Source organism: Seriola dumerili, unplaced genomic scaffold (assembly GCF_002260705.1).
Source record: "Seriola dumerili isolate Sdu_G_001 unplaced genomic scaffold, Sdu_1.0 BDQW01000478.1, whole genome shotgun sequence".
Taxonomy (NCBI): Eukaryota; Metazoa; Chordata; class Actinopteri; order Carangiformes; family Carangidae; genus Seriola; species Seriola dumerili.
Genome location: NW_019174733.1, coordinates 3,618,924 through 3,646,335, shown reverse-complemented (window position 1 = coordinate 3,646,335; position 27,412 = coordinate 3,618,924). Strand labels below are relative to the sequence as shown.

The window sequence follows — 27,412 nt, the reverse complement described above, 5'->3', positions numbered from 1 at the left end:
AAAATCATCTACAGTTAATGTGGGTCACCTATATCATCTACAAAAAAGTGATGGCAAGGCAATATTACTGTTTCAAAATGCTCTGAATGAATAATGACATTTTTCTGAAATACCCATAGCTTTATGTAAGCATTTATACCTCAAATAGTGGAATGATATGAGAAAAAGTATCTGTAACCTCAGTGTTTTCATTGAACCCATTTAAATATTGTGTTCTATTGAAACAAGTGTCTTCATTAAAAGTTTGTGAGAAGGAAGTATTCTAAACAACCTCTGGAAAAAGTTTTTGTATGCCTGCCCAGTACTGAGATGAACTGTTTTTTTGCTTTTGTTGCTTCAATATTCCCATCCATAAAAGCTACACACCGGAACTAATGAGTGACTAGGGATCTTCAAGGGAGGTGGTCTATTATTATTCATTGAAAAAGAGTAAACAAATGCATAAATGTTAATGTCAGAGGGTTCCTATCTGTCCAATTAATCTATGGTGGCTCCCCTGGGCAGCCTCATTGTTCAGCCATACTTTTTTTTTGTCTTGGGGGGAAATATGCAATTAAGAAGTGAGCAGCAAAAAAATATTAAAGATATTTTTGTCTTTCATTTTTTCTTCCCAGCCCTTTTATTTTTTGTGTTCCTCACTGTTTTCTTCTTGCAAAAAACATGAAGTAACTGGTGCATATCAATATGAATCATGCACTGCTCTCCCACATTCACGCCCATCCACATCATCCATCCATCCACGTTCCTTTTTGAAATCCTAATAGTCGACAGATAGACAACTGAAAAACTTCCAAGTGGCATGGTGCATCCGTGCTGCACATCACTACTGCTTCAATATAACACGTCATCGCTCCACTGACTGCACACATCCCAGACCATCAGCTCTCCAGTCCCAGGCCCCACGAAGCATACCTCCCCCTCCTTTTAAAAAACGTCTCACGTCATTAAACCCACTCTTTACACGTTCATGAATGCTGCGCTGATTCTTCAATAAGATAATAGCACACAATCTGTCATTCTCCACCCCATTACCTTGCAAACATGGTAGAGATGGAAACTTTCGCTTGGCACTGATGTATCATTTTAACATAAGGATCAGGGTCAGCGATCTGTCACTGATGCTGATGCAGTGCAACGTGAGTCATCGTGGCTTCTGGGTATTGAGCAGGAGATGTCAATTATTAGACGGGCTACGGGTGGTAAAACAACTAAGTGCTTTTAAGTTAATCAGAGCAGAGTGCTGCACGTACCCAATTTTGCAAACCTGCAGCCTCCCTGTACCCACAAAGCTCGGTAACAGCAGCGTTACCCAGAAGTATCTTGAAACACTACAACACGACTCGTCTGATCATTTGACTGCTTGTGGTTACCCTTAAAATTGTACCTCTAAGGCTCAGTTTAACTGTATAAAAACACGTTACACAATCATAAATATTAACCATAAATGTATAATTCCTGTATATTTGTGGTTTCAGTATACATTCTTCTGCTTCTCTGCAGATTTGTTTCTGAAACAAAATCAGCAACATTATGTTGCTGTATGTTTTTTTTTCCCATAGAGAAAAGTTCCCTCTGGCTTCTGTGTTTATACACACAGCCTGTGGATTAATTGTGCTGCTGTCCCTGTGTTATCAAGTTCAACATGGACCCAGTTCAGCAAAAACTTCCCCTCTATCAGTGATGTCATGTGATGCACTTCCTCTCTACCTTGTTTTCCAAGGCACATCTGGATTTATTGTGAACACACACTTCCTCTTGTGTGAATGTGTGTACAGAGCTACTTGATGTGTGTGTGTGTGTATGTGTGTGCGTATGCGTGTGTGATGTATGTAAACAATCCTGACCTTTTGAACTGCATGCATGTGAGTCTGTTGTGTTTTGTGACCCGGCAGAGCTCTGAAAGGCTGCTGTGCATGCATGGTGGTATGTGTTAATTATGTTTAGTTGAAATTAATAAGTGAGAGGCAGGCAGTCATCTAAATGGATCTGGAAAATACATGATAACATCAATCTAAAATGCTGCCAACCAGTGGCTTTAGTTCAGGAGCATCAGTAGCAATTTCAATAATCCCCATAATCTGTATCTTATATCACCTGTATGGGTTGATTGCATGGTGAGCGATATTGCTGGCATCAACCACATCAGATAAACTCCAGTGAGAGAACGATACAGCTACTGAGCTGTGCTGTCTCAGGCAGAATCATCGTTATTTCTCATGGGTACCCGACAAATGACCCATTCTCTGTACGGCGCTGAAATACAGAGGAGGACGTGAATCACACACAAAGCAATTTCTACTTTGAAAAGGATTTCTCATTAAAGCTTTTATATCGAGCTTTTATGGCAAAGGGTTTTGGAAGGTTGTGTGTGAAACTTGATTATTCTACAGTGCAGGCTGATTCCCTGGCCTAGGAACTATAATTTGGTGACAAATTGTACACTAATGGCTGCATTCTGTCATAGATAAATGCATGAAAGTGCATTATAATGCACAGTTCACACATGCATTTTATTATCTTGAGAAATCTATCTATACAAGGCGAAGTAATGTAATCACTCATGTACCACACTCTCTGGGATGTGGTTCCTGCTGATGTAGATAAATGATGCCCAGGATAAATACGGATATTATGCATCATCAACATCTGTAGGCCCATTACACCATATCAAAAACTCCAACGCAGATAATAAATTTCCTACTCACCTACATCTAGGTAATAGTTCTTTCCCCTGACACCATACTGAGTACATCAGGGTCTAATTTATAATCAACTAGAGTTAAGTTACAGTCAAGTTGCAGTTTAAATCCATGTCTGTCCAGACTCCTATAATATATGTAGTCAAGACTTTGAAGAAATTTCATAAAAGTGTATTAAGTGTATTTTGAGAAATAAAGTGTTTTTGCAGAACATTATGACATCACAGTGAAGCTGACCTTTATCAGTTTGAATATAAAATGTCATCACTTCATCTTTTTATCCTATTAGACATTTGTGTGACATTTTGTCATAATTGGAATTCTTGAGTTATGGCCAAAAAACGTGTTTTATGAGGTCACAGTGACCTTGACCTTTGACCTCTGACGACCAAATTCTAATCAGTTCATCCTCGACTCCAGATTTGTGCCAGATTTTAAGAAATTGCTGCGACAACAATGGAGAATGGGACAAAATAGGCATAAAAAAATGCAGCTTTTTTAAAAGGAGTTTATGAACAAGGCTGCAGATGCATCATCTCCATGCTCTCATACTGTACCCTCTGTAAAGTGCCCAGAAACAAAACAAAAAATTGCTTATGCTCACAGCATCCTAATTGTCCTGCTAGTGAGCACCACTGACAGGTGACTCTCTCTGTGTACAATATATGTCAGGTTAAAAGCAGTTGAAAATGGGAGATGTTCTGCTCTGTTCCCTTGCATGAATGAGAAATGAACATATGCAGAGACAGAGAGATGCACAGAAACACAAAACACAGCCTGGCCATATTGGCTAAGTGCTGTGACAACACCCTCGCCATCCTCTCTGCTGCTGCAGGCCCCTAAAAATAGGTTTGTAGCAGTGAACAAAATAGATGATGCCATATGCTGACACACTGCATTAGAGCATTAATGCATTTAACTGTTTCATTGAAAGCAAAATTACAGCAATAACTGGAACACATCTAATTTTGGCAAATTACTTTTCAAAATTCTTGACTTTATCTGATGCATTCAAACTTCAATTTTAGTCATTTTGTAGTAAACATATTCAAATATAAGAGGTGGTTCCAGCAACATAATTACAAAAAAATATAAATAACATCACGCTAACATTTTGTTACTGGTCAGAAGAATGTGATTTGCCTTAAACTTAAACTGTTGCCTGGTCAAAAAACACTGTTTTAAGACTTATCTTCCCCAGAGAGCTCTAAATCTGGAAAATCAATCACACTTTTAGGGAACAAGGGAGGCAAAGAGAGAAAGTGAACCCAAGATAGGGAGAGAACTAAAGAGAAAAGAGTAAGAGAAAAGTAAGACAGAGACCTAGAGCTAGCTTGGCTTCAACGCTTGGCTCAGATCACACCGGTCAAAAAACTACCACTCTAATCTTTTCCCCAAGCAACACCTAACACTGCTCTCTCGCTCTCTCTGCCTCCCTTTTTTTTTTTTTTCTTATTGTCCTTCAAGATCAGGCCAACTTTCCCCAAGGGCGCTCTGCATTATCCACAAACTCTTTAGCCAACTAATTAAAGATGGCAGGAGGCTAAATGTGATTACTATGTGCTCTACACTTAACAAAACTACAACTACAATGTCATCAGGGAAAAAGAGGTGAAATTCACAGTCGGATCAATACTCAAACAGACAAAATGTGTGTTTTGGGATAGCTGCCACTGCACATGCACACAGTATGAAAGTAGAGCTGAGGTAGATCTGACTGCCAAAGTATTTTGTTTCTCAACCTGAAATGGCAAAAAGCTAGCAGCAGGTAAAGGACTTACAGCCACTGCAGTTAACTGCTATGAAAATCTTGGATTATGATGGTGGCAGGGTTTTTATTTCAGCTACCACTGAGACAATCAAATATGATCCAGGAAGGATGATTTCAGTGATAGATCCATGAGTTTGAAGGATTATCAGACACGAAAAGTCTGCACAATGATTTCTGGAAAGTTATCAGAGCAGCATTTTATCTTCCACTGCAACGAACCGCCAAGTAAACAGTGGAAACGTGCTGTTCATGTTACAAATTAATCTACCACAAATGTATTGAACATTTTTGATCGGCCAATGCAGTGCCTTGCCTGAAGATGTTGCATTGCATTGCATTGCAGTATTGCATTTTTGGATGGCCCAGCATTTTTTTCTTTGTTTGTTTATTCTGGCAGAAAAATAGATGAGACGGCTGTCTTAATGCAGTTTGTACAATAGCTTAGCAGACAGACTGTAAACAGGGGACAAACGCTGGTCTGGTACCTTCCAGAGGTAACAAACAATCTAACTACCAGAACCATTAAAGCTCAGTAATTAATCTTGCTATATCTCGATTGTTTAATAAGTACAAGAACCAGTATAAAATGAAAAATGACGTTTCTACATTTGACAAGGGGTTATGTACTAGACTATTTCTTGAGCTTTTTTTTTCCACAAAGTGCTGTTGTCTGTCTGAACACGGTCTTAGTAGCATGTCCTCCCTGCACTGCATTCAGTGTGCAATAAATAATAAAGTACAGCTACACTGTCTCATAACAGGAAATCAGAGAATAATTGATGTAAAAAAAGAAGCAAAGTGCAGCAAAACAACTAATAAACCCCCCTTGCTTATGACTGAGGTTTAACCTTGTAATAATGCGACAGCCAGAACATGTGGACAGTGTGGGAGGAAAGGATAGGAAGAGACAGCAAGAGAATATGGGAGGACCTGGATATAGACAGAAGCTGAGAGACATGTGACAGGTAAAGAGCATCACAACAACTTGATCACAGACATACGGGAACAGAGAAAGAAGCAGCAGCAGAAGAAGCAGAAGACTGCCAAAGTGTTTGGTGGTGAAGTTTGCTGCTTCTCCTCGGCATCCAGCGTCCACCTAGTTCCTGACCTCGTGCAGGTCATTAGGTCAGCACCTGTTTATTCAGAACTGCATGGAGACCCATCATTACTGGCTAGTTACACATAAAAGTTCCTTTATCAAGCCTGATTAGCCATCTGAGCTGACAGCCAAACAAGCTACCAGCCAATTCTTTTCCAGATAAATAGTGCTACTGAAAGACAGAGCCACATACAGTTCAACTTATCTCATACTCTTGACAGATCCAATTAAAGTGCAAAGGAAACCTGGGATCTCTCTTTGTCTGGCCTGAGACTCTCCTCATTGAACAGACTGGTTAATAATATACCTCCTCTAAGGTTCCACACATTGAGAACATCTTGGCATTGTCAGCTGGGTTACTGAAATGGGATGCATCTTCTGTCCCATAGAAAACACACTGAGGATGTTGCTATGGGGATTTCTCTTGTCAAGAACATAATGATGTTGTTTAGATGTGGCCATGTGTTTCAAAGGGGCTCTTTCCTCTTTTCTTTCCTGTCACAGAAGAATGAAAGGAAATGTTCTCACTGGGAAACACATGGTCTTGTGCAGAGAGCTAGTTAGAGTATGCACACATCCAGCTCATTGTGTTTCAAGGAGAAAAGCTGAAAAAAAAGGTATTTTAATCAAAATGGCGTACTTAATGGGACTGAAGTGACTCACAATGACAATACATCTTGTATGCCTTAAAGAAAACTACAATCGGCTATATAAGCTGTACATAAGTGTCAAAATAAGACTATTAGAGTGTAAAGAAGCACATCGTGAAGTGATTCTGTTCATGTCCTTATTTGATCATAAGCCTTGCACACAGTTCAGCGGCTCGCAGTATGCAGCATATTAATGTTATTCTATTCTCTCTAGAATTGACGGTGGCTCAAAAGAAAAATCAGTCCTCAACATATTTTTGGTACAAACTAAAATGTATCCACAGCAGCAAGTACTGAAAAAACTGCCTAAAACTGGATCAAATGTCAGGTCAGATTTGATCAGATAGTTCCTGATTTTTAATCAGACAAGAAGAATTATTTTTGAGTGATTCAAGGAGCTATGGGTAAGTTTTACTATTACTACATGGCCAACATTGGCATTAACAGCTATTTATTTTACAGTCTAGAAGAAACGTTGCAATTTCAGCATCAAACTTCATTCTTTTACTCGCTAAGAGCTGTCTCAAGCTGTGGAAAGCAACACCAAAGTTAACTCTGCATCGTCTTTTCATCTACTGAAGTTAGCACACTAACCAGCTAGCCCCGGCGCTTCTCATCACTTGTTGTTAGCCATTCTAGCCCTGAAGAAGTAGCGCTGCTCAGGGGGCGTATTATAACTTCTTGTCTTGTAAATGCAACAATGGCTGAAGCTGTTGTCAAGCCACAATCGCCACCATCCGGCAAGAAACCATGTTCAGCGGCAAAGAAAACGTACAAATAGCCCCTTTACGCATATTTCATTTAAGCAAGACTGCATTATTTTTGAAAGAGGAAATAGCACACATTCTTCATCCCACAGATGAAAAATTAAACTAATCAACAATGATACATACAGGTTATAACCTATAGCTTATGGTGGCTAGTGTACGCTAATGTTAGCAAATTGTAGGTAGACATTTTTGTATAATTGAAAGGGCTGATTCAGTTTTCTGACTTCCCTCTACTTGTTAAACGAAAGTATTTACCATGATGGGTAAATACTATATTTACCAATTTGTTGCTTGTGGCCACAGTGGTCGTCGTTCATTTAAATCTATAGTATCTCATCAAATTAAGAGAGATGCATCATATTACCATTAGTATCAAAAAACTTCAAACAATACTGGGCCTTATAAACCATAAATTCTATACTGAATGTAGAAAACTTCTGTAAGTGGGCCCAGCTGTACAGCTTTGACACACACACACACACACACACACACCTTGGTCCCCCAGACAGTGCTATTGAAGTCTTTAATCAAGACTAATGCGGAATGTCCCATTCGACCACCATTAATCATTTGAAGCAGGCCAACTGTGCCATTGATCAATGCTACACATCAAAGCAGCTGCTGCTGGCACAAGCCTGCGTGTCAGTCCAGCTCTGTTTGCACCGTACAGCCCGTCAAGCTCAAATATTGTATATGACACCGCCATTCCCATTGCTCTTATGGAAAAAGAAAACATGACAGAGTAATGGGAAAACATTTTCTCCATTTCAACCATATTAAGAAGCCTATTTTGAATGAAATGGAATATGGAAAAATGGCAGTAATATGTGAGGGCATATAAGAGAGGACGATCTAAGTGTCTTCTCACTGAGCTACTCAGGTACAAAGCTGACGTGATGATGATGGCACGGCTGGCGATACCTTTTAAAAGTGGCACAATGAGTGTGAATTACAGAAGCAGTCCACTCACTGCCTGCACTATATGATTTTTGTACGGACAGTTTGAACCCAGTGGCTGGCAAGGACACAAGAGGTGACCACCAACACCCGGGGAAATCAAATTCACTCCAAGCTGAAGTGTTTTAAAATGAATGCAAAATTTATAAGGTGAACAAAAAAAGACAGACTGACTCTCTTACACACATGCGTACATTACTTAAACTAGACTTGCATTCACATTTTTGTGTACGCACTACCCTCACACATTCACCCACCAACAGTGGACCCCCACTGATTTCTCTCCTCAGTAGATCGGTACTTGTCTTGCTGCAGCCAAGTTTCCCTGGGCCAGGGCCAAGCAGCTAACAAACAGCAGTTTATTAATTGGATATGGTAGCGTGTTTATATTGGTGACGACCAAGATCATTTCACACTGGCCTCGGAACAGGTGTGCCCTGCAGCAGTGCCAAATGAGCGAACTGCACAGGCTCAGCAGATTCAAGCAAAAAAAGGATGAGCCTTCACAGAAAACCTGCTATAACTCAGCACAAAAATGCAACACTTACTAAGCTCTTGAGTTCAGATCTATTCACTTTCCCAACCCCAGCTTAATGGTTGTTTGTTCTCTTTTCACCTCGATTCAGCAAAAAATTTTTTACCTCTAAACCTCAGTATTTTCACAACATTTCTCCTTAAGTAGCATTAAAGTTAAATAACTTCCACACTGTTTTACTTCTCTGTTCCTCACCTGCAAGAATAATTCAAAGCGAACCCATGCTTAAATTGAGGTCAATATTCAAACATTACATGCTATTTTGGAGCTTTACAACACACAGAAATTTACAGATGTGGTGGACACATTTTCATGCATGTTCCCTGTAAATCTATGTTTAGAAAATGGTTTTGTGGATTTGAATACTGCTTGACATTATAGCAGGCATATCCTGACCTAATAATCAAGCTCATTATCAGAGCTAATGTATATGAATCAGTAAAACCTGAACATTCCCACTGAGCTCCATTAAAACACAAACTTATTCCTTACAAGTAGCCTTGCGGCATTAAACATGGAGTGGTATGAATAAAAAAAAAATGCTGCTATGAGGAATATTCAATGAAGATTTCCACACTGACAACGTGCATCAGTAAGTGAATCCAGAAGGGCAGCTTCAGGTTTAAAAAAAATACCACACCTCTAATAAAAAATGAGTTTTAAATTCCAACAGGAACCATTTCTCTTAATGCTGAGCAATTCAACTACCAAGAGTATCTCAGCTACACTGGCTTGGTTCAACTACTGTAAATGTATGCAAGATGCAGATATTAAATGTAGGAAAATATACATACTGGAGCAGAACTCAGTGTTGCCAGATATATTATATTACTGTAAATCATTCAGAAAAATCTTAAAGCATCTCCACATCCTTTCATGCCCGGTCATCTTTATTTCCTCTCCAGACAGAATGGTTGCAGCCTTGATGACACAGACACACGTAGAGGTCAGAGACCACCTGCTCTGAACTGGTGAAGCGATATCAGAGGACACATCTGGCCGGACAGGGAACAGGCCTCAGGCTGGTGATGGATGACTCACAGCTGATGCTGAGGTCACTAGAGGTCACACAGAGGATGGGGAACGGAGGGGTCAGTTGGGGTAGTGTTTTCCCAAGGAGTATGTAATTTCTCGACAGTGAAATTACAGGAAATTTTTTGTTTGTTTGGCAAGAATTTGAATTGTATTTGTGAGAGTTGGCAAGGTACTTTGAGTTATGGGAGAGGGGGAAATAAGACAGAGGGAGGGGTGTTTATTGAGTTATTTGTCCATCTGCTTACATAACAGACAGTTTATTGAAATGGCCTCTTTAAATCTTTCTAACAGTAGTTTCAGATTTGCAATTTTTCTGACTTGTTGTCTTTTATATGTTTGATGCAAAGAGAAAGTGTGAATCAATACAGTTTCTTTTCTAAATTTTGACAGCAAGCCGTCTTATTTTCAAACAGTATTTAGGGTTCTACAGTCTGAAAATCTCAGCGGTCTGATTTGTGTGTCTTCCAGAGTTACCACTGATGGAGGTCTGACCAGTTGTGGACTAAGTTCATAATTGCAGAGTCAATATCTGTATCCCAAAGCAGCAGGTAAAATATTGCGTCTCCACTCCTTCTGAATACAAAACATTGGCAAACACAAGGCCTGAGTCAGCGATGCCATCATTCTTGTGAGATTGTAAATTTCCCCTGGACATGTGACGTGGCCTTCACGCCCGCTTTCTTCTGGCTTTTCAGCAATCTTTCCTCTCTATATGAAACAGTTTGCACCTGAGAATCTGTGTGTATCTACATGTTTATGAACTCCACATGATACCCACCCCTCGTTTCACAGTTCACTATTATTTTCCGCAGACTGGAAGGGAGTGGAGTGATGAGAGGGGAGAGAACAAGCATGTCCTCAGAGCTCTCTTCCGCCTTACTCTTTATCAGCTTTCATCTCTTGGCCCTTCAGAGAGACTGAACCATAAAAGAGTCCAATCACTAGGGGACATATTATTTTCTGCCTCCTTGAATACACTATATCATAGCCCAGACGCATACAACTTCTCCTCTTGCATATATAACTCCAGCCAGCCAAAGCGGGGAGCGTGGGTTTATCTATTGGCTCTGTGTGTGATTAACATAATAAATATCTAGTTTCCTCTGTCATGGTGCTCACGATGAGGATGGAAAGACAATTAAGATAGAATTAAGAGGAACTCACTCATTTTTCTCCAGCAGCAGGATCAGCTGTTCACCTTCAGCATGTACCAGTAGCTGGAGTGACGCAGGATAACTCTGAAACAAAAAAGATGACAGGGGTGTTGAGGCGGTGCCCGGATCTCACCCATCCTGCCTTTGAATCAGCATTTGTGTGTTACTTCACCTTACTTTGGCACACAGGCAGGCAGTATACTAAGCAGGATGTGGCAAGGCACAATAGTGTTAGAGGAACAGGAAGAAAACTTCCACATCCCACACCTCCCAAAGTCTATGGACTAGTTTCACAACTTAACTAAGCCAGCATCCTGAAGATTTTTATTAAATACATTTTTTTTTTTTTTTTTTTAATTATTTCATTGATCAACTCCAGAACAAGGGGACCAAATTCACAGTGCCCTGCTGGTGTTTTGGAAAACAACTCACACCGTGTGCAGCATGTAATCAGTTTACGGTTTCTTATGATTTAAAAAGCTGATCGCTGTCTGATTTCATTAAAATAATGTGTTTGTTTGGCTGTTTGTTTGGCTGCACCGTGAACAGATTCACTAGTTGCACTTTTTGTCACAAATACATGGTAGAACAGATAATCTTATCTGCAAAAAAAAAAAAAAGAAAAATACTGAACACCAACAGCATTTTCCTAACCTAGAACATGAGTTCAGTATTTGTCACAGACAGTTTCTTTGACAGAAAAAAATTGTATTTCAGTAATTGATTATGCAACGTGATTATTTTGGTGCCACTGACTTATGGCTGTGAGAACCTGGGAAATAAAGGTGATGAAGGAGATTTCATTCACAATGTCAAATGTCATTTTTGAGATTTAATCCAAAATCAAATCTCCAAACGGCAACTCCCAAAGAAATTGCTTTAAGATGACTTTTCAACAGAGTTATCAGAGTGAAGCGGTGCCCTTGCGGCAGGACACAATCAAAGTGTATAAATTCCTCAGGTCCATGTTATCAGACCACTCTTATAACCACAAGAAAAAGACAAAGACAGACATGGAAAATTTAAAAAGGATTGGCGTATCCTAGCCAGCAGACCGACAGACATGCACAGTGAGGAATTTATCATCGGTTGATATTTCAGCCGTACTGTGTCCTTTTCCCAGTGACATTTCTTATGTCTGCTGACCGATGCCCTCAGGCCAACACTTTCTCTTCGCCAGGCGGCCTTCTGCTTCATCTGATAGTCAGTGTGTAAGTGTGGCAGCAAGTGTGCGTGTGGAGAGTTGATGTCACAGTCACAGCCAGCAAAGACTGTAAGTAATGACTCTGCAATGCTTTACGACTGTTTGATAACCTTCTATTGGCACAAGGAGCAGCTATATAAATCTGTTATCCAGGGAGGTATAAGTCAATACAGTCTCTGATAAGACAATCAGCAGCTGCCCTCGCAGCCAGTTTAATTTGGGAAGGGTCTGGTTGTAGATAGCATACTGTAAAACCACTGTATCTCCTCAACAAAAATGCCTTATGTCAGTAGTAGCTGATGGGTAAACATATCTGATGGAGGTGAAACGGGGTGCATAATTAGCTCCATAAAACTAAAAGTTTAATTTCCCTCATGCCCTCGTGACATATTGAGAAAGGAGCATGAGGCTGGAAAAAACTACTCCCTCGCATGGTGACTTCCCCGCACCAGGAAAAAATGTTAAGATTTCTCAGGGGGGTTTCAACACCTACGCATTTCCTCGCTCTGGAAAAGTTTCTTTAAGTTGTGGTGGGGGATGCCGAATTTCAAATATTTTCTTTTCCAGCTGTGGTCAGTGGGACAGACTGGTTTTTTTTTTGTCTGAGAAGACAAGAGAGAGTCCAGAAAGGACTGATTTGACTGTACATATGTACTGTATCTATGCATGTTTTAATCTAACAGATCTATTAGTACAGCAGAGAAATGACACACAGTCTTCAAAGTGTTGTCAGGCTGCTTCACGCAGAATCAGGTATGTGCACAACTGACTTGAAAAACTGTTGAAAGGCTGAAGAATTTCAGGAATAATTTCACATTCTGTATCAGCTCTAATTCTCACATACTCAAAGCGAAGGGAGCAAGCGAGGAGAGAAACCACAACAGGGAGGATAAACAGAGCTAAGGAAGGGACTTTCTACTAAAGAAAATCAAGCAAGCAGGGAAGCAGGCAACAGGGGAGGGAATCATATACTGTGGTTATGTCAAACCAAAAGCCAGACATCTGTACTTGGCTGAGCTCTTGTAAGCACACTGGCATCAGCCAGGCTGCCGTCTGAGCCAGCTTAATAGCAATTAAGCTAGTGCTGCTGAGTGACCTTCTGAGTATTTACCCCAGCTGCAAGCTGGCTGAGAGGTCTGTGCTCCTTGCCCCTGAGCAGCAGAGGTACAGTGGTCCCACGGCGCTCTGGTTTGGTTTCTTCCCCTCGCTGTTTAGCCTGGTCTGGACTACTTCCTGTGAAAAGATCACCAGTGTAGATTAGTTGGACTTGAATGATGAAATATGAACATCATGCAACAAAACATCACAGATACTTGTGCAGTAGATTTTGTTCAACTGGCATGCAGACAAAGGGGTCAGCAGTATGGGTCAAAACGATGATGTCCTCAATAATTCAAGCACACCAATAATGTTTCAGACAGAAAAAAATAAAGCCTGCAACAAAGGCAGGGAAGCCTCAAACACACGGCACAGCACTATTAAAGATTGTGCACTGTGCTGCTGAGAAAGAGTAAAAGCTCACTCTTGTTCCTGTGAGGAGATGAGCTGTCCCCCCAAAGGGCCTCTGCAACAGGACCACAGCCACAGACAGAGCATCAATAATAGATGCTCTCACACAATTTATAAGGAACTCAGACTTTACGATATCACCACCAGACAGGAATAGGGTTTTAAAAAAGTGCCAGGATGAAATTGTCTTTTCCACTTCTTATTTTTGTTTCTATCTTTCCCTCTTTCATTTCTGTGTAGCAGGTCAGAAGCTAGCACTGCAGTCTGCTGCTTTTCTCCGTTTCCTCCTCCTTTCAACTTTCTCTCTTAAACATATCATTTTACTCTTAGTGAAGTTAAATTAACAAAGTTAGAAGCTAATTTTGGTAATTAGCTCTTAAAAGACTGCTCATTTGGGAGGCAAGCAGCACAGGATATATGTATAGCATAGGATGAAATATGATAAACCGGATCAGTGGCTTCAAGCAGGATGTGGGAATAGTATTCACAATTCCCTCTGCGCTCTCAGTGTCTCTCTCGGCTTGTCTCCCACGGAAAACTGAGGCTGTCCCTGATGCTCCCACAGTCTCACTGAGCATGGCTTTTTTTTGCAGCAAGGCCAGCAGGCCCATGTTATAAACCCAGAGAGGAGCTGTGGAGATGGAGTGGAGCGGGAGTGTTTGAGGGGAAAGGGTTGTTTGAGGTTGCACACTCCTGCAACTCAGAGCTTATGCTGCGTCTCTGTTTACTGTGCGCCTAAGGTCCGGGCCTGTTCCCAAATCCCTCGAGATGTGCACATAAAGCATCTGTGTCTGCATGTGCATGAGTAACGTCATGCAGGGTGCAACAGGAGTTCAGTGGCACACTGAGAAGAGATACTACAGTCTAACATGTTTTGTTTACCCTTCTTCACAGTTGGAGATGTCTTCCTTTTCAAGTGCCGTGTGTCTCTTAAGAGTCTGATGTGTCTTTTCTTTGAAGATGAAATTCAGCGACGACTCCTGCACCACCCCAACTGCATTTCTTACAACTTCAAACAGCCTGTGACGGCAGTTGCCCCGTGCTCTCAGAGTGGCCCAGACTCTCCGTTTATCCACAGTGCATAATAAGCTAACAAGGGCATAAAAGGGACCTCCTGTATTTAATGGGGTATTTGAGCATGTGCCGACGGTAGTTTGTTGGTTTTAGTGGTGCATGAAAACCACGTTAGACAGACGGAGCAGCATGACTGAGACCACAGGCTGTGGCTAGAGTGCCATTAAAAAGGGAGCTATAAAAAGGAAAGTCAGGCAGACGTCTTGTTAATAAAAGACTTCAACACTTCCACTGGTGTCCCTCGCAATTCATTTAGATCTCTCAAATACTGAAAGAGACTGTGTTAATTAAACAATACCAACTCAGGGAGAAGACCATGCTCGAAAACAAACCAGCTCTGAAGGCATGTCGTCCGACCACATCTGAGGGCAAAAGTGTTTATAGCAGTTCTGAAAAGCCACACTTGAAAGCGAGGCGAAAAGCCCGCTGCCATAGAGGCGCCGAGACATAATGAATTCTAAACTTTTCAAGTCTTTCCTCGAAGGCGTTTGTGGTGTTGCACTTGTTCGATTGCAGGGATAAAAGTAGTGTGAGAGTAAAAAGGAGAGCTTGAGAGCAAAGTTCAATTTCTGCCTTACTTTTTCACTTCTGCGCACATGCTGCGTGAAGTGCTTGTTAGATTACTGGTTTCTGAAAATTACAAGAAAAATCAGGGGTTTCAGACACCGTTCAACAATCCGACAAGCGCTCCGAAGGATATTGACCCTTTTAATGTGTATTGTGTGGTGTGCAAGAGCGCTGTATGCTGTATGAGTGCTTTTCAAGGTTTTTGTGTGCACCAGTATTAACTTGGATAAAGATTAAAGTTTGTATGCAGCATCCGTCATTACTCCCCCAAAAAGAAGCATTGCCTTCAAACAGCAAAGAAATATGACATTCATGATCATTCTCATGGGCTCCTTCCTCTTTGGGAATCTTTGAAATTCAAACTAAAACTGGGTTAATCCCATATGTTTTCTGGAGAGTATCTTGATTGCTAAGCCAACCACAGTTGTATCCCCATATTGGACACAAGGGAGAATCGGCTGCGGGTCATACATCTAAAAAACACAAGTTCTATTTGGCAGCCAAAAACATCTTTCCCCCACTCTCTCTTTAAATAGCCTCACAAACCAGACCTCTTTTAAAGCCAACTCTATTTTGATGATCTAACAAGAGTGATTTTTTTTTTTCTGCCGTTTTAGCATTCCATCCCGAGCATGAGCTGTATTACTAATTAACCGGTAGGCAATGTGAATTCAAACAGGACCTGAGGTCCATTTTACTCAGCAGGGAAGTGACACAGCCAACAACATAAACAAACAAAATGAGCTGCAATTACTTCAGTCAAACGGAGGGCGCTGCTGGACTCAGGACAAAAATCAAACTCATTATGTTCACTTAGTATGTTACCTGCTGCATCAGAGAGATTTCCTGATGACTCTTTCATTTCATCTCTCTTTTTGGAGGAGAGACGTGTGCATATTGTGGGGATGATTAAAGTGAGATAACTATACATGCATAAATAATAAATGCAAAAAAAATACATTTGTACAGCATAAGTCATTCCTTTTAGTCTAGCAGAGTATAGTATAGTAAAAACAGAACACACTGCTTTGCATTCACACCTGATACTGTGTCTGCTCAATCAGCAATGTTACCACAGAGTCCTTCTCTTGAGATGAACAAGGGAATAAACAATGTAAGCAAGGTCAAAGCCGGCGGATGAAGGACATGTGGTAATCTATAGAAGAGGTGTTTCGAGACTGCAAGAGAGAGTTAATGTCACAGTGGTACTTCAGAGATCCCGCAATCTGATAAGCCTTAAATAACATTTGCACACAAACTACGTACAGCATACTGTGTATTTCATGGAAAAGAAAAATGATTACACACATTACATGTTTTTTTAAATTTCTAAGAGGTCCTTAAAGAGCTCAAAGACATTTGATGATCTACACTTTAATGACAACTGGGAAAATTTCATCTGCTTATGAATTTCATGTGATACCGCTCCCATCAGGATAGAAACGTTCATCAGGATAAAGGTGATCATTGATTTGCAGTGGAGCCAAACCATACCAGCGAAATACCCCCCCACAGCATAACAAAGCCACCAGATCTCCTCACTGTAGGAGTCAAGCATTCAGCCCTGCTTGGTCCTCTGGTTTTTGCACCACTGAATTCTCTAATGTGCATTCATCTTCGTATTGAGGGGTTTCTGCACTGCAATCCTACTGTAACATGTAACATGTCAATACCGCAGTCTCTGTGGTACAGACAGTCCGTTCTTACTGACACAGTCTGATCACATCCTGCATAGAAAGTCTCAGTCACCTGAGGGAGAGCTGCTCCTCTGTTTTTCCTTTCATATCGCACTAATGCACGAGCATCACGGTCATCAAATACCAACCCTAAGCACTGATGTCTTTCCCATACATCTAAATGCAGATGTCAATTTAGTCGCTGTCGCCTACTGAAACACCAGCCAGCTGAGCATCTGTGACTGACGCTCCTGACATCCACCAACAATGAACCTTATTTCAAAGTCACTTCTTGCCATCTCGACACAAAATCAGAGTCAACTGAACCTGCTCAGCAGTTTAATACCTGCCACAGACCATTTCCTTTCCTTTTTCCCTTTGTCACCTGCCTGTATTTCAACATTGAAAACAGACCTTTAATAACAGTGAATCAGAGGATAAGAACTCTGATTACAGATTTGATCGCAAAGATTTAATGTTCAACATCTGCATGGCAGCTGCATAAGTGCCCCCCCCCGACTCCAATCAAACCTGTGATGCATCTGCGAATAACTTCTAAAGGTGAATCTTTGCCAACAGTGACTCACTGAAAAAGCTTTTTTAAGCAAAGAAAAGAAAGACAAAGGTACCGTGATTACACAGGACAAATGTCTTTAAATTAAAAATTGAACATCTTGTGCCAAAACACTGACAAGCAACAGGGAGCAGAGGTGAGTTCAACTGCTGCAATTGGATTTGATGGAAATCTGGATGTTACCCAGAACCATTTCTGGGAGTGCCTACCATATTGATCATACATATTGATCACAAAATGGCAAGGTGAAACCAGTGGATGGATGCTAGATAGGTGTTATCATTGTGGACAGGTGTGCATTTTTTAATGCTTTTTTCATTTACTGACTTGATGACAAATATATGAAATACAAAATAGGGACACTTTAGAACACAATAGAGCACAAAAGTTCTGCATCTTTTTCTTCTTTTGTGAAGCTTGATGAAATGTCTGTGGACAGGTTGAAAAGAGGTGTTGTCAGTGGGGAAACAGCTAGCCTGGTTGTGAAAATAAAAAAATGCACCTATCAGAACCTCTAAACTCACTAATTAACATCTTATTTTATATATCATTTGTGTGGTAAGGGTAGGATCATTGGTAGGTTAACTTTACCAATAACAATAATTCCAAATGACCTATCTCATAAATTAGTGAACATAGTCTTGATGGGAAGAGCAAGGTTTCCTACACATCACACATAGTGACAGTGGTTGCACGTGGGATAACCGTCTGAGAAAGAAAGGAATAAGAGGGAAGATACAAGAAGAGTGGTGCTTGAGTGCTCTGATTCAGTGAATATCTTGTGAAGTGTGTGGTGTTTTTCTTACTTCTGCCTCAGATGCCCTCGGTTCTACTTTCTCCCACCCAAGAAATCTGATGCTAAAATGTTTTCATCTTTTAGGTCCAAGTGGAACAAAGGCACTCTGCAAACACCTTAGTGGAGATTTCTGTATACATCCAATTACTGATTCTGTATGAAAACACCACTGACCTAAATACGGCAACGGATGCTACACCTACATTGTGCCCTCGGAAATAAAGAGCCCATAACAAAGAGAATGGTGAATGAGGCCGCTTTGAAACCTAGTACAGCTCATGACTATCTTAACAGAGCCATTCCTGGAAGTAAAAACGGTATCTAACTACTCCTGCAACATCAATTAGACAGTGATACCTGTGAGGTTGCCCTGACATTTATTTAATGATTAGAGGGAAGGGTGAGTCACTCAGAGAAATAGAAAGACATCAACATCATCTTTAGGACTGTCTACAGCATTACAGGTTGTCACTGTAAATCTCATCACAGTGTGAAACTGAGCACCAAAATAAAGCCCGGGTGTCCTTTCATAACAAACACTCTTCCCTCCAGCACATCACCGAGATCATTTTACAATTCTTCCTGTTAAAACGCTCCTGATAAATCCTTTTTTTTTCTTTTTAAAGCAGCCATAGTTCATCTTTAATATGATATTCTTTGATTAACAAAAGCCTTGCAAAAGAGGAGCTGCTAAAGCAACTTCAAAGAAAATACTCTTTCAAGTGATAACATAAGTATTCCAGAAAATAATCCAGTGAAACATACATATAGGCTTCTTTTCTCTGTAGAGGGTAAATGTACAAATGTATTTTTTCCATTTCATCTCTGTGTTTCATCTTGAGCAGCATAATGAACTGGCTAGCTTATACTATGTTGATTCATTCATGTTCTTCAGCAATAAGATGGAAATTACAGTATATTCAACAACATAAGACACTGGCCAGACCTGTAATTTCCAGGTACTAGAATGTTCAAAGGCAAACTCTGAAAGCCCTCTTCACAAATGTTAGCACATTTTTTAATCAGCCACAACAGCAGGGCTGGTATTTTCACCTTGTGAGTCTGTGTGCGTCATCACGGTAAAATGTGGTTCTGGAGACACCTACGGTAGCAGAAACTACCCACAGAGTTGGCTTTGAGTACTTTGACAGGTGATTATATGTCTGGCAATTTTGTCACCACAACTTTGAAAGATACAGTCACAAAATGTTACAGGTGAGATCTAATTAAAGCCAAGTTCGAAGATGGGTGTGGTCCGACCCAAGAGTACTGAGTAGTCATGGAATAATGTAGTAACAACTCTGACGCCTTTTTCGGTTTAAAAGAAACAAGCTGTTAATCTTGTTAAAAAGCTTCTTTTTAAGATTTTAGTCATTTTGTCTAGTCTAGCTTTTTAGTGTTACAGTATATTTCTGAGATACTTCTCTGTAATTCGGCTTTCACCACAAAATGTTTTAATGTGTGGCTGGATTTTAGTATAGAAGTAGTGGTAGAGTTTAATAGAGACATGAGAAAATGTGGCATAGCTGTGCCAAAAATGAACAATGTTGTTAACAAGACTGAATCGTGCAAGCCGCTCTGTACCATATTTCATGGCATTTTGATTCATCTTCTGGGCACCATGGATATCTGTTCCAAATCTCATGGAAATTAATCTAACTGCTGTTAAGACATTTCATATAAAACCAGAAATGTCAACCTCATGGTAGCGTTAGCGAAAAGTCAGCAGGATTCATCCTCTGGTGACCATTATTGTTTGTTCAAATTTCATGATGCATGGATATTTCAGATATTAAAGCTGTGGACTGACTAACACAACAACAGACTTGCATCGCCATTCGCAGAACCACGCCACTAGTGTGGCTAAAAAAACGTTGCACTCGTGATCGAATAAAGCAACTTTTTTTTATTTTTCTTCTCTGTACATGTAAAGCAGAATATAGGGCTTCTTGGATGTTTAAAGTTGTCCAAAGAAGAATCAAATAGATACAGAAAGAAAAGAGGGGTGTATAAAATTTGACTTCCAATGATGAACAAAATAATTTGAGTTTCTTATTCAGTGTGTGAGACCAGGGTAAAACACAGAGAAAAAACAGAGCTGAGAGGCCTCTAGAGAAACTGAGTCCCCAAGCCTTTCGCAGGAGTTGAGAATTTCAGTATTCCCTCATTTCAACAACCCCTCCTTTTATCAACTCCCTCATCGCTCACTTTTTCCATGTGATGACACACTGGAGTAATTAGCACTGAATTTGAGAAGGTGTTAATCCTGGATGTGAGACCCCCCAGATACATTCCAAACAGAACAGCCCATTATTGCCCTGAGAGAGCAAGCTACAAGGTCAATGGCTCACAGTGAAATAATGGTAACAGGAGACTTCTCGGGGTGGGGTTGTGAGATTTGCTTGTGTGTCCTATTCCTATCCTGTGGGAGCAACAGTAGAAAAGCCAATTCCCATCTTGTCCTGCACAGATTTGGGCATTATGTCTCACAGCTCTGGGGATTTCATCTTGGAGGATTTGGGGATTAACAAGAACTTATCACACATGCTGGGTCACCAAACAGCCATTCGTGGGAGAGGCGGGGTTCAACGAATATGGATTTTTTTTTTTTTTTTTAACCATGCTAATAGTATGGCTCTGTGGTTGGCAATGTTAGTCGGTTAGTCAAGCACTTGGGTCCTAACACATCAACTCCTGGATGTGTTGTCATGAAATTTTCACTCATGGGCCTCACAGGATGAATCCTAATGACTTTAGTCTCATTTTTCCTCTACTGCAATTATGAGACTTCATTTGTGATTTTGAGTGAAATGTCTGAAAAACTATCGGACGGATTTTTATGAAATTTTGTACATTCATGTCCCCTTCAGGATGAACTGTAATAAATTTGGAGATCCTCTGGCTTTTCATCTGGAACCACAATCAGGTCAACACTAACATTTTTCCAATACAGTTTACGACTAAATACGAAACATACGAAAACACAAAACAAATAACATTATAATAACAATAACATTACCTTTAGATGTACCTTTTGTTTAGCAAAGTTAGCACATTAGCATTTAGCTCAAAGCATCACTGTGTGTAAGTACAGAATTTTTTTTTATGTTGTATATTCATCCAAAATTAGTATTGTAATAGGCAGCACATTTTGTGTTTGTCACTATTTTACAAAAGATGAAAGCAAGGAAATTCAAGTATGTGCACCTCCATAACATACATTCATGCACACACTCACAAACACATAAAGGGATCAAGAGATCCCAAATTGCTGTTGGCAAAGCACAACAAGCCTCTGCCTCACAGGTTTTTCTTTACAAAAAGGTGTTCACTTCACATAATGTACCTTCAAAACAGCTTCTATTCCTCCATCAAAAGTTTCCATAGGCCATAAAGGCTGATGGTTTAAGAGCAGTGCTGGAAGCCAATCAACAATGTCTCACAGTAAATACACTGACAGAGGCGTGATGACCTCTCTGCTGTGAAATTATCAATGCAGGATGACCTGGTGCTTCAGCCTGCTGTACAGCTGCATAAGTCTCAAACCCCCAATCATGTTGTTGCATCAGCCCACTTTCTTGTTCTGTCCTTACTCTCATCCAAGCGAATCCTAATATAACTTGAGAAGAGTGCTCTCTCAAAGAAAAGCAAACAACCAACCACTGCTTTAAAGAATTCATATGTTCACAAGCTCTTTTTCCCATTTCTTCTGCTACACCTCTATAGCCTCTCATTCAATTTAAATGTGAGAACTGACGACTGCATGTGTGCACCTCTAGCAAATCCAATATCTGCCTCCATTCTGCATTCTAGCATAAATATCAACAGCTTGCTGTTCACAGATAAGTTGCGACAGTAGAGACTCCCTGTTCCTTTCGTACTCTACATCTATTTATCATTCCATTCTTCCTCCATTCGCGCCACAAAAAAAGTAATATTTTTTCTTCATTTCAGAGAAAATTGTCTGTCCCACAAAAATATCTGCGCTTCACAGGAAGTATGACATATTCAATCACTGTGGTAAATGGATGAGAGAGGTAGGTGACTGCCTTCGCACCTGTCTCTGTGTCCCTTTTGGTTCTCTGAAGAATAAAGCAGATTGGGGGAGGGGGGTGCACCCACCGTCATCTATCACACCCATGACTGACTGCTGTCTGTCATGACTCTGCAAGTGGTGGTCTGCAGCTCTTTCTGAAGATTTCTCCAGTTTTACAATAAATGTCTCACATACATTCTTTCTTTTCCCCTCTCCCTCGTCTTCCCTTTCTCACCTATGATCATCTGGAACTGTCCACGGCATTACTCAATGTGTTAGTCTCTCAGATTATCACACAGCAGTATGGATCTCTGAGCTGTGCATGCAGCTGGTTTGTGTGCGTTATGTTGCCTGCTCATAACATCGGCTTATCTATTATATCTGTGATCCCGTCATCCTCGGGCAGCGTAGCCCGTGGTGAGCAGGGGGGAGCTAAATCACACTGATGGCTATAATGACCAATGATGCTCAACAGAGGGAGAAGTTTCTAACTGTGTCTGTCGTTCCCTCACTGCCAACAAATCAATGCCAGCCTGTCCTCAAAATGTCAAGCGACAACCGCCCCAAGGGTATGAAAGACAGACCAGGGTGAGGTTGTTCCCTAAAAGCAGAAAAGGGTTGTTTTAACCCAGCCATACCTTCGCATTTCACCACAGACTGGAGGATGGGTGTGAGTTGCATCTCAGGAAACTGTGCTGAGAGGTGGGTGATGCTCCTCAGAGACCAACGGGACTTTGTGTGTATTTGTGTGTGTTCTTCAGGGGGCTGAGGGCAGGTTTATTCTCCTCTCCGCCAGTTTGTTTAGACAGCACAGACATTCTAATCTTTCTAATTAATTCTGTCTGATGCTGTGGTCTGACCGGCCGATATCCTCAAATCTAATCCAGGTCATTTGCTTCTGTCTCTAATTATTTATTGTGTTTCCTCTGAAACCCCTAGAAAAGCAGTTGATATGCAGAGGAGAGACAAAGAAAGACAGGCAGAGACAGAGAGCCTCAGACAGACCGATTCATCAAAGATTTGTAAACACAGCCTGCTTGATTCTTGCTCTTACGGGACTTTGGTTATTTTTGCTCTTAAAGTTCAGAAGGCAATCGAGCCGTGAAGGGTGATAACACTTCATTTAAGAATTCACAAATGTTTTTCTCAAATTCACTCAATAGTCCAGTCATAAATATAAACATTTTTTGAACCCTAATGAGCATATGGCCAGCTACTGATCACCTGACTTCAACTTTGTAGATTGGTTCGACTATTTTTGCTAAATTTAATTACAACAACATATTTACAGAGGCAGTTCTCTCGGCTTTAACCAAAAAATGTGTTACTACTCCAACAGTCAAGACGGTGTCAGTCAATCGTTTGATAATTTCAAATATTCTTTTTGATTCTATAAAATAAGAGAATAACAGGTGTCAGGGACATTTTCTTTTGAGTTTCAGGCAATGTGAGTCAGACTATGACAGAGGGAATTATTGAATTATTATGGCACACGCCGGTGCTACAACGCCATGGACTCTCTAAATGGCCTTATTTTCCTCTGCAGTACTCAACTGACTATGCGTTTTGGGATGAAGTGCATTTAATAGTCTATGATGAGAATTTCATTCCCTCAATGAAAACTACCTGCTAACTTTTACAGTGCTTTCACTTGTTGAATTTTTTCTTGGAGATACACACAGAAGTCAATATTACTGGCTTCAAGGCCAGAATATACGCAACATGACACTACCAAAAATCCCTCCGGAGAAAGTCCTTATTATCTGATGCATCACTTACTTCAGTAACTGCTAACACAACACAAATTTTGAACTCTATCCAGGTAACCAATTGCAGCTGAGTGTTGGCACACTCAGAGGTATGCTGGCACTGGAGGACTGTCAGTCGGCTCTGGTCCATATATGGCTGCCAGATTTGGAGTTTTTGAGGGTGCAGACTTGGGTTGATTTGGGCTCAGTTAGCAGCGCTCATGCTAACTTTGGGCAAGTGTCCGCTCATGGCATCGGCCCAAGTTTGGTTGATTCTGGCAGGGCACGCACCACAAATCTGGCTATAGTCAGACAACCAGTCATGCCAGATTTAGGACACCGTTAAGCCAGGCTGTCTTTGCCAAATGGATACCTACCACTTTACACTCAACATACACTCTAGGCTGCCTATAACTCCCTGGCAATACCTGATACTCTGTTCTGCATATGTGTATATTTATCTTTCTACTATATAATTTGTTACTTCAAAATCAGGTAACAAGTCCTTCAAATTAAACGACAAATATGATTTGAAATCAGAATGACTGATGCCTGCAGGACGAAAACCTTTAGACAGTGCCTCCTACTACTGTAACAAATCACAGTGTCTTGATCTGACATCACTATGGTTAAGGTTTGGTTAGGTTCAGACACAAAAACAACTTGGTTAGGGTTAGGGATAATTCATGGTTTGGGTTTAAAATAACTTAAAAAGGACGAGAGGAAACTGGAAGAAAACAGCAGTCTCTTGTGTCAAAGTCCAACATTTTGTTAACCCATCTAAATCATGCGGACCTCTACACCAGCTCTATACCAGTGTCACACTATTTCCTCCTGTGCTACCCATGGAGAGAGAGTCATAATTCCTCCAACCACTGGAGAATTTGTCACTTTAATGTAAATATATGTTGTTTTTGGACATTTGCTGAAATTACTGATGCTGACATTTTTTTGGGAGGAGAGTCAAGTTAGGATCCCTGCATATATTACTATTTTTTTTTTTTTTAACTCCATTTCTGAATGACATGTTATACCAATCCACCTGTATGTGCTACAGTTAGCGTGCAAGCTAGATCATAAATGCAGTTCAAATGAATATGCCTGGAACAATTTTTCCTATCTATCTTTCCTATCTACAATTTTCCCTATCTGTATTCCTATCTTTCTACCTCACCATCATTAAACAAAATAACTATAGAATTTCTGAAGTGAAAAAAAATGTTTGTTTTAATCTCACTACCTTCAGTCAATGTCCCTGAACACTGGCTCTCAGCTACACCATAATGAACACACTGTAGTGTGGTCTCCATGAAGGTGGAGGGAGGCTATGACAAAAATTTCAGAGAGAGGCTGAAGTCAATATCCTGCTGACATCAAAGAGTTGGTACATACTGCCCTATTTCAATACTCACACTACGCCTTAACACTATTTTTACTCCCTGCATTCATACATCAGCTAACCCTCTGAGTGAGAGCTTTAATGACCACACATTTAGATGATGCATGCTGTAAACATCTCCTGGACTGCATCTTTCCACCCCTCTGCCAGCATGGGTAATTTGCAGGGAAGATTTGCTAGAATGTGTGGGGGACTATTAATGATGCACCCTTAAGCTTCATATTTGTTAGCACCAAATCTGTAACAAACAGTATAGGCATTAAAAAAAAAGAAGAAAAAAGGGTGGTCCTGCACTGCATTTAACTTTTGTTGGCTACAATGAATTCTCCTCTTCTCAGGACCTGTGAGGTCCAGGACCAGGACCTATGGTTCCCTCTAAATGTGATGATGACATGCAGTGTTGTTTCAGAAGTACACTTCACAGAGGCACTGTATGTATTTGAATCACTTGAGATTAAGAGATCATTTATTTAGAGCTGTTTTTTTTAATCTTTGTAATATCTGGATCTTACTGGAGCCTGACTTGTGTGAATCTGTAAAGATGTATTTTGTTTTCTGCCTTTATCTTTGCAGGGCTATCTTGCTACTATTCTCACATCCACACACACAAATTAACACACAAACAAGCGTTTGTACACTGGCACGTGCTCTGTCCCATACACACAATGCCCGCTTATCATTGGTTTATTCATTCAGCAGATTAAATTTAGCAGCTGAACAAAAATAACATCCTGTTTGGTTTCATGTTTACAACCTAAAGATAAAGCTGTATCCTGCTGGATGTTAAACTCATCTGTCCATTCTGACAACAGCCAGACTTCCCTTTATTGTTCCATCTGAGCAGAAAGATGGATCTAAAAAAGCAAACTCAATTTCCCTTCTGGCTGCCTCAAGTGTGAAATGCACAGCATGACATTGAAAAGAGCTATAAGATGATAGCAATGTAAAAAAAATGTGTGTGACCATATGTGTCCCATCTATGAAAATGAGGAATATTAGTCCTTTAACTCATTGAAATATCTATAAACTGCAAGGTAACCCTACTGTAAGCAAAGAGCTACTCACACTGTATGTATCCTGATGAAACATGGATGAAATCCAGACCAAACCATCTAAAAATCATGTTCAGTTTACAAAATTATGCTTTCACATCTGCAGCATTACATGAAAATAAGCCAAGTGATTAATGACAGAAATGTTAAACAGTCATGTCTGGTCTTACTTACCGCCTTGTATGTTGTAAACCGTGTTGTCAGCATTTCCTGTCGCCGTGGACAGGCACCAGAAGCGGAGAGCGAGGATCAGAAAGGCAAAGTTCCTCCGCCGCCTCCAGGTTCTCATGATGGGGCTCTCGGTGTGGTGAAACGCTCCGGTCAGACTGCGTTAGTAATGCAGCAGGACCAGACACTTCTCACAGGTGACGAGATAGAGATAGAGATCAAAGCACTTCACAGTAGTCTGGTGAGGGATGACTTAAAAAAAAAAAAAAAAAAAAAAAAAGGCTTCACCACAGGACTCCAACGAGATGCGGCAGGTTGTCACTCCGAGGAAGAAGCTGTCAAAAACTTTTCCTCACAACACCAGACCTCTGGCGGGCAACGGTCTGGGGAAAATCGTACAAATGCGTGTGTTGACTAAATGTTTGTGTGTGGGTGTGTTGCTCATGTGAGGGGTATGGCAGGGAGCTGTAGAAAAGACAGAATGAGAGGGTGTTGGGGAGTAGTGAAGCGGACTTACCATCCCCTCTAGTACCAGAGCAGCCACACTTTGCCATGTGCGCTTCAGGGTCCGCTGGGTCCTAGAGTCGGACAAGTACACCCCAATCCAGTTTGCGTTCAAGCTGTATGCCTAATGTCAGCCGGTTTCAGTCCTTTAATTATCCGTTTGCTGCTCTGCTACTGTCCTTGCTCACATACTGTGTTTTAATACAGCCGAATTCCCGATAAAGCTGTTCCCAGTTACATGGTTTTCATTTTCTGATGTCAGGCAATTGAGCAAATATAAAATATTGGCCGTCCCATTAAGGCAAAATTTTAACTTCCAAGCCATTTCCTTGCACTGCTAAAATCCTGATTTTGTAACTGCCACAACGTCTGACAAACCCTCCACAGACATAAGTTAACGTCAACGGCTGTGCTGTGATTTCGGCTATACTCACT

The 27,412-nt window shown here is 40.7% G+C and overlaps 1 protein-coding gene across 1 annotated transcript in view; it reads right to left on the bottom strand.

The window, feature by feature from the left end:
- The window catches only part of LOC111235168 (disintegrin and metalloproteinase domain-containing protein 12-like), a 75,895-nt gene extending 49,223 nt beyond the window's left edge, over positions 1-26,672 (bottom strand). The window contains exons 1-3 of the mRNA XM_022763504.1: positions 26,480-26,672; positions 12,986-13,107; positions 10,681-10,754 (exon numbers count right to left, since the gene is read on the bottom strand). Coding sequence (XP_022619225.1) covers positions 10,681-10,754; positions 12,986-13,107; positions 26,480-26,594 — 311 coding nt within the window. The 5' untranslated portion in view covers positions 26,595-26,672. The remainder of the gene's footprint in view (positions 1-10,680; positions 10,755-12,985; positions 13,108-26,479) is intronic.
- Positions 26,673-27,412: the final 740 nt, after the last annotated feature.